The following is a 17,649-nucleotide window of genomic DNA, read 5'->3' on the forward strand; positions in this document are numbered from 1 at the left end:
ATCGACCTCGATGGAATTTGAACTCAGAACTTGTAGACAGGTGAAACGCGGCTAAGTTCTTTGTCCGTACTAACGATTCTGCCAGCTCGGCGCTATAGTAGTAGTAGTAGTAGTAGTAGTAGTAGTAGTAGTAGTAGTAGTAGTAGTAGTAGCAGCAGCAGCAGCAGCAATTATAAATTTCAAAATTAGTAGTAATATCGATAAAGGAATTTAAAGAAAAAGTCAAAAATAAATACAAATAATACCAATATTAATATAATCAGAATCAAAGGCAGTAATAATTGTATTCTTCTTCTTCTTCTTCTTCTTCTCATTATTATTATTATTATTATTATCATTACTACTACTACTACTACTACTACTACTACTACTACTACTATTGTAGGATCTTTTTTAAAACGGGGGCCACATTATTCATTAATGTTTTACGTAGTGTTTTTGGTACCGAAAGACTTTCAAACTTCGTATACATATCTATTTTGTGTTATAGAACAGAGAAATATTTTTGTATTCGAATTTATTTCATGTAAAAAATTGTCTTATTTCGATAATTTCAACCAATCACTGACAAGTATTCAGTTGTTTACGTTTACTCCTTTGGCTGATTAAGCCATAGCTTCGTTTTATTTGCTTTTTTCAGTTTCTTTTTTCTTTCTTCGTTTTATTTGCTTTTTTCTTTTTAAATTTGCTGTTTTACCCTAACCCTATCACCGATAGAATTGTTTCAGAATCGTTTGTTTATGTAGTCGGCACTTAATGTATATCGGCTGAATGGACGTCAGTGATTGGTTGAAATTACAGAAATACGACAACTTTAACATGGAATAACTTAAGGATTTCTTTTTTTTTTAAGAAGACTAAGAGAAAAAGATGTTTTATATGACACATTCTACCAGTGTTCCAAGTTTCAAAGTGTTTCGTTAATGAAAAATGTGGCCCCCGTTTTAAAAAAGATCCCTATTGTATCTTTGTCTCGTCTTGTCTTTTATGTGTCATGTCATTTTGTGTTGTTTTATGTGAGCCCTAGTTCAAAGAAGTGACAAAGCGAGAGAGGGAGGACAGAGAGGAAGTAAGAGAGAGAGAAAGAGAGAGAGAGAGAGAGGGAGAGAGAGAGAGAGAGGGAGGGATAGTGACAGAGAAAGTGAGAGAGTGAAAGAGACAGTGAGTGGTGACGGCGTTCATCGCAAGAGAAGTAGATACATAGATACATGCGCACAGCAAATATTGGATGTCAATTTCACTTTTCATTAGCACACGAGGATAAAATTAACTCACAAATGGCTCAGTACACCACAGACCTACATTACATTAATGTAGTTCTCAGGGAGATTCAACCTCACACGGAATATGACAAGGCTGACCCCTTTGAATTACAGCTAGAACTCGAGACGTATATATATATATATATATATATATATATATATGAGAGAGAGAGAGAGAGGAGTGAGTGGTAACTCAAAGGAAGGTGGTGTTTGTTTTGTGTTTTCAACCACAGCAAATATTGGATACCGTATCCTAAACAAAAACTGTCTAATACATTCGTATATGTTTTTCAGTTGAAACACTGAATCATTTTGGACATTTATTGTTTTAATAGCAAGAGAAAATCTGAGAGAGAAAGAGAGAGAGAGTGAGAGAGAAAGAGCTTGAAGATACAACTAAAACAATTCCAGTCAATGGCAAAGCAACAGGTAGGACGAGAGAGAGAGAGAGAGAGAGAGAGAGAGAGAGAGGTGAAAACTTCGTTGTGGACTGTCTGACTCTTACTGTCTGTCTATCTATCTGCCCCTCTCTCTCTCTCTAGGTATGTGTTTGTGTATGTGTGTGCATGTATGAGTATGTTTGTATGTGAGAGAGTGGCAGTGGAATTTTAAAACTGGAATTAACAATGAAGATTGCCACAGTTGGCCTAAACACTAAAACTTTGATGACTGCATGTAAAAACTTGTCTTAAAGCATGAAAACAAACATCACACTCAGTAACGAAACAGGCAAAGAAATATCTAAGTGAATTCCAAATACAAAAAATCCAGAATTAGACGTACTGGAAGCAAGCACAGAAAAAGCTAAGCGTATGAAAACCCGTGCTAAAACTGTTGCCTTAGATGTTCTTACTGATAAATGGCAAGAAAAAAACTTCTCAATGACAGATACCTAAAGAAAACTAATAATGCCGATGTTGACAAAGCCTTTACCCATCAAGGGTCAGTGTCTTCTGGCTTAAAATCAGAGACAGAAGGGTTTATCATAGCAAATCAAGGTCAATGCCTGCCTACAAGGAGCTACCAGGCCAACATACTAAAGAACGGTAGTAGCCCAACATGTGTATGTAAACAACAAAATAAAACCATCGATCATGTTGTCTCCGTGTGCAGTCTTCTTGTGCCTACAGAGTATCTCAACAGGCATGATAGAGCCGCACAGTATATTCACTGGGTAATTTGCAATGACTTGGACCTGCCGCATGATGAAAACTGGTAGAAATACAATCCACCTCCAGTGCTTGAAAATGACATCTAACTCCTCTGGAACTTCACCGTTCAAACTGGCAAAAAGATAGATGCGAATAGGCCAGACATTATATTGAAATACTTCAGACAAAAATCATGCCTCCTCATCGATATAACTGTCCCAATCGACATAAATGTGTCTGTCAAGACCTACCAAAAACTGAACAAGTATAAAGATCTTGAAATAGAAATTGGCAAAATGTGGAACCTCTAGACAAAAGCAATACCTGTTGTCATAGGTGCCCTAGGAATGATAGCAAAAGGAGCTGATTGCTACCTAGTTCAGATACCAGGAAATCTAAAAATCGAAGGAATTCAAAAAACGGTGCTCATGAGAACTGCCCATATCCTTCGTAAAATACTGTCTATGTAATCCCAAATTTTAGAACAAACTTATAATTTTCTTATGTTTTCTTAGACATTCTCTAGTACAAAACTTTGTGCAAAACCAAATATATGGCACCCTAGTGATAACACCAACTTGATCTTCTAACTTGTTGTCTCTTGGGGTCACTGGGTGAGACTTGAAGTCAACTTGTACAAATACAAAGCAAAAGTTAAACATAATAATATATTTTACGATACGATGAGGTAGTGAAAGTGCTACATCGGAAACTGCAAAAAGTGGGGACTAGTGAGAGGCAAGACGTGGTATGAGTACAAACCTCAGAGAGTGGCGGAGTCGGAGACCTGCAAAATCCTCTGGGATTTCCCAATCCAAACAGATCAGGTGCTAGAGCATAACAGATCGGACCTAGTGGTGGTGGACAAGATGCACCACCACTTTCAAACAGGTACAAATTAGAATCCTCTCCGAGTGTTTTGGCTGACAGTTCCTTTTTCGTTCCTAGCCGTTTCATGTCTGTCACTTGCCAGCACCTTCAGTAACAAACATTGCACTGCGCAAACATTGCACAAGCCTTGACATTATTATCATCCCGAAAATAGCCGACTACTACAGACTTCGCGTACTGTTCATAACGAGACGAAGTGTGAAACACAAATTGCAGAAGCTGAATAAAATCTGTGATAGGTAACTTTTTCCTTTGTCAATTAATTTTGGTGCATATCTTACTGTCCCACGTAGTTTTCACTTACGTGTTACCAATACTAATGACCACTTCATCTGCAACACGTATTTATTGAGTAACAGGTTGACTTACTTCCTCATTTAAATAATGGCTGACGAGATGGACGTGCTTTCACGTCCATGAAAATACGTACTTATATATATATATATATATATATATATATATATATATATATACATATATATATATACGTATATTTATATGTATACATATAAATATGTGCATGTCACATGAGTGCTTGGTCACCATTGTCGTAGTGGCTGCTTGTTGGTGTGTGTTGTATTTGTTGAAGACCATCGTCGTGTGGTCTAGCCGGCTGTGTGTGTAATAAATGAAGCAAACTCACTAACTTTTAACTTTTAGCATATTTATTGCTGGACATAATTTACTTCGAGGAGAGAACCGCGCTGTCTTGTTGAAGGTTACCTATGGCACATCATGTGTGAATGTCCAAAGTCGCTTTCTGGCACGAGATGGTCTTAGCAGCCTGCTTTCTGTGAGTGCTCAAGATGGTCTACGCGAATGCCCGAGGTTGTCTGCGCGAAAACCTGAGGCCGTGTGGCTGAGATGGGTGCTAAGCAGTTTTTATAGGTTGAAAAGAGGACGAATTTTAGATCAATCGAGGAGGCCATATCACGCCTCAACTTCACGTTGGAAGTATCAGTGGAAGTATCACTTGGAAGTATTAGTGCTCAACAACCAACTTGGCTCAAAAAGATTGGAACGAATGTTAAAGATAGAACAGCTACAAAAATCATCATTGCCTGAAAGTGCAAGAATCCTCTGCAGAGTTCTTGAAGTATGATCAGTAAATAAATGTCACTTTTGTCAGCTGGTTGTAGACAGCTAACACTTGCCATCAAACCCAGCAAAAAGAATTTTCATCATGATAATAATAATAATAATAATAATAATAATAATAATAATAATAATAATAATAATAATAATAATAAATGCCCTGATGCAGTACCAGGCAGTGGCTCTCATGGCTTCTGATCTTAATTGATTGGAAGTGTTATCATGTACATTGTTTTGTCTTGGTATAAAAGATGGGCTACAGCAAATATTCTGCTTAATACCACAGATTTGCTTGTCAGTTGTTTGACTTTAACCAGTTGAGCATGTCCCTTGGTGGCTGACGATATGTGCATCTCTGATTATGAGCAGAAATAGTGGGGGAGCATCAAAGCCATGTGTTGAGAGGAATTCTTTGGGGTTTGAATAATTCACCTTGGGAAACATGGATGTTTTGCTCAACATCCTTAAACAAACCTTATTCAGGGACCTTTTGAGCGGGATGGGCTACTCGACCTGAAGAAAATTCTAACTGGGTCCCGCCTGCGAAGTCATGCGCTGTTTATCTTGATATGAGATCACCATGTCGCGCACATATAGTTGTGATGCATGTGCCTGATGTACCCTTATCAGACGGGTAGTCATGATGGATATAATGGGCTTCGTATATTTTACCCCAGTGTCACTTTGATGGCATGCATTGCTCTCTCACTCAATAATAATAATAATAATAATAATAATAATAATAATAATAATAATAATAATGATGATGATGATGATAATAATAATAATAATCGAAATCGAAAAGATGTGGCATCTCAAGACGGTTACAATACCAGTGGTTATAGGCGCATTTTGGAATGATCAAATAAGGAACTGAAAATTATCTAAGAATGATCCGTGGATTAACATCCAAGCAGGAAGTGCAAAAGATTGTGTTAACTGGTACATCATATATTTTTTCCTTTTTCTCTGTCTTTTTTACTGTCACATGTCTTTGTAAATGAGCAATCTGGTGTGTTTGTTTTAATGGCTTACCAATGTATACAGTACATTTCTCTACCCTAGGTGTCAGGAAGACACTCGGCAAGAAATGGAAACAGAATTGAAAGAAGATGCTAATAATAATAATAATAATAATAATAATAATAATAATAATAATAATAATAAGAAGAAGAAGAAGAAGAAGAAGAAGAAGAAGAAGAAGAAGAAGAAGAAGAAGAAGAAGAAGAAGAAGAAGAAGAAGAAGAAGAAGAAGAAGAAGAAGAAGGAGAAACTTGTTAAAATATACATTTATGCATAAATACACCCATGTATACCTATATCCATCCACTTATATATACATATATATACTTCATATATACATTAAGGCATACATACATTCTTGCATAGGTACACATATATGCATATACAGACTTACACACAAACACGTATAAAAACATAGGTACATGAATATTCACATACATACATACATGCATACATACATACATACATACATACATACATACATACATAGATGCATGCATGCATGCGTACGTACGTGTGTGCGTGCGTGCGTGCGTACATACATACATACATACATACATACATACATACATACAAACGTACGTACGACGGACGGACAGACGAACGGAAGTAAAGCCTTTACATTTCCCAGATGTTACTGAAAATGTCGAATAAGCAGCTATCCACAACTATCTTCAGCATGGTCAGTAGAAGAGACAACCCTTCAAGAACGTTCACAAGATATAAACATAATAGGCTTGTAGTTATCTGGGCTTGTAGTTATCCAACCGATGTATATTTTTGTGAAGGTTAGTAATTCACAATTCAGTCAGTTAGGGAAGATTGAAAATACGCAAGACTTTTCTAATTCAACTGTTATCACTTTGTCGTTGTTGTTAACTGAAGCCCAATGATAATGCTGTCTGTCTTTGTTAGAAGCCAGTCCATTCTTTACAGCAAGAATTCAAAGAAATTAAACAAAGAAGCTAACTATATACAGTGGTCACGGATCTCCGTCGTTCGAAGATAAAGATTCAGTTGTTTGATGAATTAAGTACCCTGCTTTTTAATTAACATGGTTGAGTATTCCACAGAAGCGTATACCTTAACATAATTCTCAGGTAGGATCAGTGTGACATAGGATGTGACACGGCTTTTATTGTCAGCATTAACTCGTATCCGAGAAGTTAACCTGTAGTGAGTGATTGAGCCTCTTCATTCTGATGGATGAGGACGACCTTCACGCAAGAGCCGCCAGTGTATATCTCCAGACTAGGGGTTTCCAGCTGACCAAGCCTGCCTCCCGTCGCCCAGTTTATCATCGTTACTAGACTTAGAGAAGGGAGCGGGGAGGCTTATTGTTCGAGCCACAGATGGCCTTCGCGTGATTATGTTTAGAGTGGACCATGTGATGAGATCACAAGGCCCACACACTTGGCCACCCGCCTTCACCAGCGGCACCATCGGGATTAGTGACATGCTGGATCTGGTTAGGGTGGTTGCAGCAGACCGCCGGTTGTCTCAGATATAATCGAGACCATGAACATGTCATCCAGATACAGATCTTACAACTTCCATAAACTGATTGCAATTTCTTGTTTGTACCCACAATCAATGACAAACTTAGTTACATAGCCGAATATCTAAGTAATACTGCTCAAAGACTGAATTTTTGAGGCGAGGGAAATTTCACAGACTGACAGACAGACAGACAGACAGACTGCAGTAGATAAAGAGAGAACATACGTACATACATACATACATACATACACACATACATAGACACATACACGTACGCACACGCACACACATACATGCATACATACATACATACATACATACATACATACATACATTCACACACACACACATATATACACATATCTATGCATAATATATATAATGTGTGTGTGTGCGTGCGTGTGGAACAACAAGACTTAGCAAGGCTCCTTAAAGTTCAGAAAATATTTACATTAAACATATGGTACTTACATAGATAGAGCATCCAGGTTTTGGTTGCAAATGCACGGATGAGAGATCTTAGGATGAAGAAGATCAGAGAAGTAAAACCAATCAGTGATTCTGATAAAAACTCTTGCATTATCTTCAGGATAGAAATGGATAGCATTGGTATACCTATTGACATCGCAGCTCCATAATAGCCAAGTTGAACAGAATCCCAACAAAAGGGAGCATTCAGTTCGTAGAGTATCTCTAAACCAAATTCACCAATTACACTTTGACTTAACGATGCGAACGCCAATAAACAAAGCCAAAATTTCAACCTATGTGGCCCAGATTTAGTTTTGTCGGATGTATAAAACACAGTTACCCGTAGAATACTCTTCTTTAAAGAAAGTTCCGAGAGTTTACCTCTTGGCATAGTCTCCGGAACTATAAATACAAAAAGAATTATCAAAACTCCGGATAAACAAATTGCAAATACTAGAGGCCATGAAAATCCTGTTTCTCGGATAAAATAGCCAGACCCCAGGTGAGCTAACCCATAACAGATATGTGTTATGCCATGAACTACTACTAGTAAGAATCCTCTCTTCTTATTACGTGGAGTAATATCGGCTGTGTATGCAAAGGTGACAAGGATATTCAACAGATGTCCTCCGACTATCCCTTCAATGATGTAACCACACAAAAGATACGCAGTTTCCAGTTCCAGATTCATTACAAGACAATACATAAGATATCTAAGCATATGTCCTGTCATATTGATAACAACCACCACTTTTCTTCCGAGAACATCTATCCAGGATGCTGCGATGAAAATAACGATGATGCTAGGGATGCCAGTGCATAAAGAAAACCATTGCATCCATTCTGCATTAATGGATTGCACTTCTTGCTGTAACTTGTACCCCGGGCTAGTAACGTTCTTGAAACAGCGACCCAGACGCTGATGTGAGCCATTATTACTTATGTTATGTGCAATAAAATATTCGTTTTTTATCTTAGCATATAAATACTGCGTTAAAACGGGTTGTCCGATAGATGAAGCTACTGACTGAAGCATATGAATGACGAAGAACATATAATGTCGCCAAGTAACATTTTGGACAAGCGAATCTTGTCGTTCGATTTTCTTCGGTTTTCCTTCTGTTACCATTTTGATGTAAGAGCTATTGCTATCTGTTCAAAACTTCAGATGTACGAAACTATATAAATATCCAAAATGTTTTTTTTTTCTTAAATAGCAAACTCATTATGATATGAAGATAGTAAAACCATCTAATGACTTGCTAATTAAGATTTGGTGTTTGATTACTGAGATAGATAGCAAAATCCTATAAATTAAAGAATTTCGAAGAAATATCGTTTGATTACAGATAGATGCATATGATATATCACAGATAGATAAACTAAGATGAAAAATATACTGACAGTGCCTTAACTAAAGCTTTGTGAATTCGAATCTTCGTACAAGCATTAGGTTGCATGTTTGAGAAATGCATTAAACAACAATTTCTCGAAAACCTATAAACAAAAGACAATACAAAGTTACTGTAAAACTAAATGCCACTAGAAGAGTCAAGTAGTTTATTGTGAAAACAATAAATCTATTTGAGTGAGAAAATAAAATAAATAAGAAACGACAAAATATCAAGGGAAGACAAAGCCCTACAATTAATACTACCCGTTTCTCACTGATAATCTGATATCGACTTCCTAAGTTTAGACAACAAGTGGGTTCGTCCGGTGTAAGTTACGAAAAAGTACACAAATACAGGATTCGAAAATCTCGAAAATTTTATTAATAATTCAAACTTTTAGAGGTAAAACTGGAGTACATACGGTATCTCGGTAATTATTAAATGTGCAGAATTCTTTCCTGAACCCTGGTTTTTCTTATATCACACAGTGACACCTTTACATAATGATTGTGTTTAATTTTGATTATATTCCAAGGATAATTTCATAAGTGGAATGAGCCCAAAACAATCTTTTGTAATATTATCCACTTTAAAAGGTGAAACTGAAATTTGACCGACACAACTACATATATATATGTAGTGGCTTCGTGCGGGCATAGCGTGGATTCGATCCTCAATAGCCAAATTTCACTTAACACTTCAACGGCACTTTTCTCACGGTAAAACAGTAGTTTTCTGTGAGTGACAGCAGTTACATTGGCCAAGTGGCGAAGACATTATTCTGCTTAGCGAAGGCATCTGGCAAATGTAACTGCTATCACTCACATAAAACTACCAGATGCCTTCACTAAGCAGAATAATGTCTTCGTCACTTGGCCTTTCTAACCTCTTCTATTTCACCAAAAGTTAGAATAGGGATAACAGGTACCAGCAACGAAATCTATTGTTCTCAATAATATGTCTATCCTTCTAGCTGGTTTTGGATAACAATAAAAACAAGAACTCCATAAGCCAAAGTCATCATGTACTGCTTACCTGTTACCATACGGTGCTGCCTACCTATTATATAGGCTGCTGTCTAACTATTATTAACTATATCTAACTTATATTTTGTGAAACCTACTAGTTATAATATAGGGTGATGCCTATCATATGGTAAGCTAACTGCTACCATATAAAGTGCTTCCAATGTGCTACGCTATAGTAAACTGCCTAACTGTTATCACAGAGAATACTGACTATCATTACCATGTAGGATGCTGCTTATACATCATGTAGGATAGCACTTAACTGATGACATACAGGATGCTGCGTAACACAATAGCAGCCTGTGTGCATATTACAAAAATCTAACTACATCCATGCAAATTTGAAAAATGACAAGGTCGAAAATTAAGTAGGCATTTCAATTCAGCGATAAGTAAACATCTGCATGCCTGAAAAATAAATGAATCCCAAGAATATTAGATAAGTTAGGGTTTGAGGCAAGGGTTGTTGCTTGTGGTGGCAGTGACAGCAGTGGTGGTAGTAGTGGTGGTGGTAAAAATAAACAGTTAGAATCCAGGCTGCATCTGTGAGAGTCCAAAGCAAAAAAAAAAAAATAAATGCAAAAACAATGCGTACAAATGGTTGCTGTTATTATATGCCTCCCAACAGCGTCGTGGGACGTTGGATGGAGGGCCCGGTTAAATTGATCAGGGTCTGGTTTGGACCGGACCTCCAGATGGAGAAAAAGTGGAGCGACGGCCATAAACCCAGAACTGGTCTGGGAGGACGCTATCCTTGCTAGAGAGGGCCGAGGTTGCACAGATGTTTATAGCATCTGTGATAACTTACCGCCTAACCGTTGTGCCTTTCCCCGGTGTGTGGATGACCAAGCTGGAACGAATCATTTTCCACTTTTTGTGGAATGGGAATCCACCATATGTGAAGCGCTCCATCTGCTGCCAGAAACCGTTAAAGGGTGGGTTAGGGGTGCCTTGGCTGATGATACGCAAGTATGCGCTGAAGCTGAGCTATCTCTGGTTCTACCTAGATGGTGAACGGGTGTGATCACTGCATGTCAAGTTTTTCCTGTCACAATTGACGTCTCTGCGGGACGTAGGCACATGGATCACGCGGAGACCGAAAATGAGCGAATGGCAGAGGGAGTGCAGACATGCACTCGCTCTGTTCTCCCGAGCGAGCAATACCGACAGCGGGGCTACCACTACGGATTTTTATAGCGGGTTGGTAGAGCACATGTCCGACGACATCCTGGAGGAGACTCTAGGCTTCGATGGGGACCAGCTTGTCAATCCGTTCGGAAGAACATTCGGGCCGAAGTATCTGGACAACTTCCAGAAATCCCTGGCCTGGTTGTGCTACCGATCGGTCTTGCCAGTTCGAGAGAGGTTATCAAAGCATGGTGTTGGTACCCCACCCACAATGCAACACTGCCGACGCACAAGGAATTCGCCGACCATGAAAGCCTATAAGCGCAACATTTTGACAGCTACATGCCCAGAAACTAACTGGAAGAAAATACGGAAGCCCGCACATGCAACCTTTTCGGTACACACACGCTTTTCGTCTCGCCCCGACGTACAAACCCTGCATTGTCTATGAACTTCTGCACGTACATAAGATTCTCACATAGACTTTCAACAACTCTTTTTCTTTGCATGCACATCTTTTCACTTTCAGCAGTAGACTTTTAACAAAGAACACTATTTTCAGCTAAGTTTGTCATTTTTGCTTATTTTATTGTTCTGTTTGCACTACACACTTTCATTTGTTTACGAGTTACACATATTCCACGATGCACACATTCCGCGATGCAATATACCGCAATGCACATATTCCACGAAGCACATATCCCGTGATGCACATTCCGCGATGCACAAATTCCGCGACGACTCGTTTCACTAAAACAGCTAAATTCATGAGCATTTCTTTTTGAATGTTCTATATCATTATTCATATTTTGCATGTACTTTTTTTCGTTCACTTTGAAAATGTTCGTATTGTTACATATACACACGCATGCAACTTTCCTCGGCGCCTAGCCTTGCACACGCATCTGCACACATTTTTCATACGTACACACATGCTGACACTCTCACATTCATGCATCATACATGCCTTTCTCGCTTGTTTTTCATGGTCCCTGCGCCCTTGTAGACACAACTCGCCTCCGTAAGACCCTGTGTCGGTCACGTATACATAGAGAAATTTGTTTGCCCCTTACAACGCGCCAGCATGCCACACTTTTGCTCCTGCACGCATTGTGTGCATCTGTATCGTTTCCCCCATGCGCCATAAAGGTACCCTTTATGGCGAGAAACCCAGGGTAACCCTATAAACCGGCCTTCACCAGTAATCAATATATATATATATATGTAGTGAAACTACCTCCCGCCATTAGATACAAACTACTATCGCCATTACATACAATCTTCTCATTTAAATATAAATAAATGCGAGCGTAGTAGAGAACCCATTCCTTGTCATCACGTGACTGATTATTATTCGAATCGGCAACTTCTTCGAACCGTTCCCGCCAGAACGCAAACTGACCAATCACAGCCCCTAATAAGGTCACGTGATAGAGTATTAAACTGAAGCCATCGGCAGCCAATAGTTTGTTATAAATAGCTTTAACCCATACCCAACAAATTTGTCTCGGTCCAGTTTCTCTTTGAGATCTGTTCTGTGTACCACACGACAGCAGCAGCAACAAGTAGCCAGCGACCACTTCAACAGCTTCGTCCAGCCAACGATGACCACCGCCGTCGCCACATCAGCAACAAGAGTCTACGACTACTATCCAGCATCATCTATCCAAGCAGCCTCTACACCACCAGCGTCAACACGACTTTCTATGTACACCAAACTAAACCACCGCGGCACACATCTCTCTCTTCGATTCTGTTAGGTGACTTAGCTTCACCACGATAATAAACAGACAAGAGATCTCAGCCTGCGATAAACGTCTGTCCTCAAGGCCCTGGCATCGAAGCCAAAACACAACTAGTGATAAGCTCTGCCAAACGACGAACATCTGTATAACAAGAATCACGGCCCGGCATCGATGCCACGACATCACAACTAGTGATCAGCTCTGCCGCACTCAGCCTCTCCTCACTTTCACATACAGAACTTTTCCTATAGTATACTAAAGAAGTGGTATAATTGCTCACGTGTTATTGACTCTTTCTCTGCTGTAATATTTCACATACACATACATGTCTCACTCACATACACACTTTTCTTTGTATGACGGCCTGTCTTTGATTATGTCCTTATATGTCGCATTCACACTCTCACACAGACATACATCTTTAACGCTACAATAAATATCTCTGTTATTCCATCTAATACGGTTGTGGTCTTTCATTACTGGTCATCTATGTTATCGTAGCATAACATATCATGTATATCATCATCTGATATATATATTTTGTGTGCGACCGTGTGACACGTTTAAATAAAAGGAGTCCTCTGTTTTTCCATTCGTCACCATTTCTCCTTTTTAGCTGTATGAACGAATCAACGTCGGGGTCACCAATTGTAAGGGACGACCGTGCGAACTCAAAAAGGAGAAATGGTGACGAATGGAAAAGCAGGACTCCTTTTATTTAAACGCGTCACACGGTCGAACACACAATTATATATCGATGGATGATATATATGATATGTTATGCGACGATAACATAGATGATCAGTAATGAAAGACCACAACCGTATTAGATGAATAACAGAGATATTTATTGTAGTGTTAAAGATGTATGTCTGTGTGAGAGTGTGAATGCGACATATAATAACATAATCAAAGACAGGCCGTCATACAAAGAAAAGTGTGTATGTGAGTGATACATGTGTGTATGAGAAATACTACAGCAGAGAAAAAGAGAGTCAATAACACGTGAACAATTATACCAGTTCTTGGGTACACAATAATATGAATCTGTATGTGAAGTGAGTTGGCTGAGTTTGGCAGAGCTGATCACTAGTTGTGATGTCGTGGCATCGATGCCGGGCCGTGATTCTTGTTATACAGATGTTCGTCGCTGGCTGAGAATTTCTTGTCTGTTTATTTACCGTGGTGAAGCTGAGTCACCTAACAGAATCGAAGAGAGAGATGTGCCGCGGAGGTTTGGTTTGGTGTACATAGTAAGTCGTGTTGACGCTGGTGGTGTAGAGGCTGTTTGGTAGTAATCGTGTTGGTCATGACAATGATGCTGGATAGTAGTCGTAGACTCTTGTTGCTGATGTGGCGACGGCGGAGGTCATCGTGGCTGGACGAAGCTGCTGAAGTGGTCGCTGGAACTGCTGCTGCTGTCGAGTGGTACACGGAACAGTTCTCAAAGAGAAACTGGACCGAGACAAATTTGGCCGCCGAGTTAAAGCTATTTATAACAAATTATTGGCTCACCAGATGGTAGAAATATACTCTATCACGTGACCTTATTAGGGGCCGTGATTGGTCAGTTTGCGTTCTGGCGGGAACGGTTCGAAGAAGTTGCCGATTCGAATAATGATCAGTCACGTGATGACAAGGTTAATGTTTTCCCCTACGTTCGCGTTTGTTTATATTTAAAGGAAGATTGTATGTAATGGCGATAGTAGTTTGTATCTAATGGCGGGAGGTAGTTTCACTACACTAGCCTCGCACCAGTCGGTTTGTCGAAGGCAAACAGACGAAATAAGGAAGAAAAAAAATTGTAGTGAAAAAGACTTAAAGAACGGTTGGTCTATTACTGGCATTCAGTCACCATTTTTTGGAAAGTTATGTGAACTTTTCAAGTTGGGCTGTATGAACGAATCAACGTCGGGGGTCACCAGTTGTAAGGGAAACTGTGTGAACAGGCTCGCGTTGGCTGTACAGATCAGAAGAGCTGTATGAACGAATCAACGTCGGGGGTCACCAATTGTAAGGGACGACCGTGCGAACTCAAAAAGGAGAAATGGTGACGAATGGAAAAACAGGACTCCTTTTATTTAAACGTGTCACACGGTCGAACACACAATTATATATCGATGGATGATATAGATGAAATATACAGTGCGTGTGTTTTTATTGGCTAAACTGGCAATATGACCATCCCCATATATATATATATATATATATATATATATATATATATATATATATATATATATATATATATATATATATATATATATATATATATATAAAGAGAAGGCATAAAATAATGGTCATAACATAGAGAATTACAAATGTTTCCAGTAGTCATTGTAGGTTCGTTTTTGATTTTTTTACTCAATCGGCGCATCGGTTGGTTAGTAAAACTGAACAACCTAGAGAATTAATGCTTCTTTTGTCACAGTCATTTCTGTTTATAAGCAAGCACTGAAAGAATGATAGAGGCATGGAGAGGGGAGCGAAGAGAGGTAATAAGTATAAGATGAGTGGAAGTGCTTTTGAGTGCAAATGTTTCCGAGTTTAATGTTCCAATTACAAACATAATGGTTTTATGACTGTCCCTTGTCCCTTATTTTATCGCATGCCTCTTCTTTTCTATTCCTTCCTCTCTTCTTTTCTTTCTTTCTCTTCCCTTTAATCCTTCTTTTCCAACTCATCACTTTCCTTCCCCCTTTCCTCTTTATCTCTCTTCCACTCTTATACTTATTGCTTCTTTTCGCACCTCACTTCCCGTGCCTATATCATTTCTTTCAGTGTTCTGCTTGCTTATAACCAGAAATGATTCTGATGAAAGTAGTGTTAATTCTTTAGGTCGGTCATTTTTTCTCAACAGATCAACGGGTCGTTTGACTAAACCAATCAAAAACGAACCTATAATGACTACTGGAAACAGCTGCAAGTCAAATTTACTACAATAAAGAAATATGCAATGACCATTATTTATGCCTTGCCTTGCATATCACTCGGTGTAAAAAAAAAATAGTATAACAGGGAGACAGCCGTGGATTTTCGTACACACATACATACACACACACATACATACATACATACATACATACATACACACATACATACATACATATATATAAATGAAAAATGCATTAAATACTACAAAAGTACACGTAGGACAGACACAAGGAGCCTAATTCTTCATGAGTTATCGACCGAATACTAATACCCTGTTTCGTACCTTTAACGATAAGACTGGGAACTTCGTATGTCGGCAGCACCCTCAAGATTTGCGTAGAATTAAGGCTCGAGCAGACAAAATAATGCAGAGTAGACGTACGAGAGTAAAGAAAAGTAATTTGAAACGATAGACGAAGACAATAAATAAGGCCTTAGGGCCAAACGCGAGAATGATGGATTAACACCTGGAAGAAATCCTCAAATGGATATAAAAGCAGAACTGGTAATAGAGGAGAAAAAGTTGACCAGCATACTAAACGTCCGATGGCCGAAAGGCAGAAAATAGAAAATCAGTCTCCGATCACGTGTGGGAATGAGAGAGAGGGAGAGAGAGAAAAAGAACAGAGGAAGGAAGGGAGAAAGTCTACAATTAAGTGTGAGAAGACGATATACATACACACATACATACATACATACATACATACATACATATATATTATATATATATATATATATATATATATATATATATATAGAGAGAGAGAGAGAGAGAGAGAGATGTATGTATGTCATTATTCAATTTTATTTCAAGATTTCTTGCCAATAGAGAAAGAGCCGATTTCTAACCTAAATCCAAGGCTCCTTCATTGGAATTTCAACATCACTAACAGGATATTTTTGTATGTATGTATGTATGTATGCATGCATGTATGATTGTATGTATGTATGTGTGGATATATATATGTATATATATATATATATATGTATGTATATATATATATATATATATATATATATATATATATATATATATATATATATATATATATATATATATATATATATAAATAAGGATAAGATCGGTATTTAAAATATTGATCTTATCAAGTGGTCAGCATGGGAATAAAAACCATCAAAGGTAATAATTATTTAAAATTATAATACAGGGTATCAAGAGATACCACCACGCTGAAAAAATAGCAGTCAAATCCTAACTCCAAAACCACAATAAATGTCCGCAAGGCACGATTAGCGAAGACGAAGACCAAATAAACCAGTAAAAATAATAAGATAATTTCAAATCCTGGATTTCTGGCTTTGCATAAATGCTCTGCCTTCATCAGTGAAATATACTCAAGTACATAAATACAAATACATGTATATAAACAGTATACTTACATATACGGACGTTATATATATATATATATATATATATATATATATATATTTTTTTTTTTTTTTTTTATTTTTAAGTTTCAGCTTAGAGCTGCGGCCATGCTGATGCACCACCGTGAAATATATATATGTATATATATTATTTTATTAAAAGAGTTCCAACTCTGTCTGTTTTTTATGTTTTATTTATATTCTTGTAAAATTAATGTGGGATATAGAATATGGAATATGTAATATATAATATAAAAATGGATGGTACAATGAAATGAAGTACTGAATGTCTTATTGAATATATGGAATATGTCTTATGGAATATATGAAATAGTGAGTGTTCAATATAAAGGATTAAATATATAAAGGCTAATACGTATTTTCAATACCTTTTGGTATTTCATCATGGCCGGTATCTGACAAACTGTAACAGACTGTAATAGACTGGCTGGTTTTCTGTCTTTTATACCTATTCCTTTGGACAGCACCAGTATGTGTTTGGTTATTTTTAGAATTGATGCCAAGTTTATTTTTAGAAATGATGACATTTGAGAGATTTTTTGTGTTTTAGTTATAGGGATAAGATTTTTACACTCCAGTAGGTGTTTGGCTATTTTTAGAAATGATGCCAAGTTTAT

At 37.9% G+C, this 17,649-nt stretch overlaps 1 protein-coding gene across 2 annotated transcripts in view; it reads right to left on the reverse strand.

Annotated features, from left to right (window-relative positions):
• The window catches only part of LOC106881588 (lysosomal proton-coupled steroid conjugate and bile acid symporter SLC46A3), a 55,922-nt gene that overhangs the window by 34,512 nt on the left and 3,761 nt on the right, over positions 1-17,649 (reverse strand). Inside the window, exon 1 of one of the 2 annotated variants that reach the window (XM_052971755.2) lies at positions 7,394-8,565. The exons of the other annotated variant lie outside the window; for it this stretch is intronic. Coding sequence (XP_052827715.1) covers positions 7,394-8,522 — 1,129 coding nt within the window. The 5' untranslated portion in view covers positions 8,523-8,565. Of the gene's footprint in view, positions 1-7,393; positions 8,566-17,649 lie in introns of those variants that run through there. 2 annotated transcript variants of the gene reach the window in all.

This window comes from Octopus bimaculoides, chromosome 11, assembly GCF_046866305.1.
Source record: "Octopus bimaculoides isolate indiv1 chromosome 11, ASM4686630v1, whole genome shotgun sequence".
Classification (NCBI taxonomy): domain Eukaryota; kingdom Metazoa; phylum Mollusca; class Cephalopoda; order Octopoda; family Octopodidae; genus Octopus; species Octopus bimaculoides.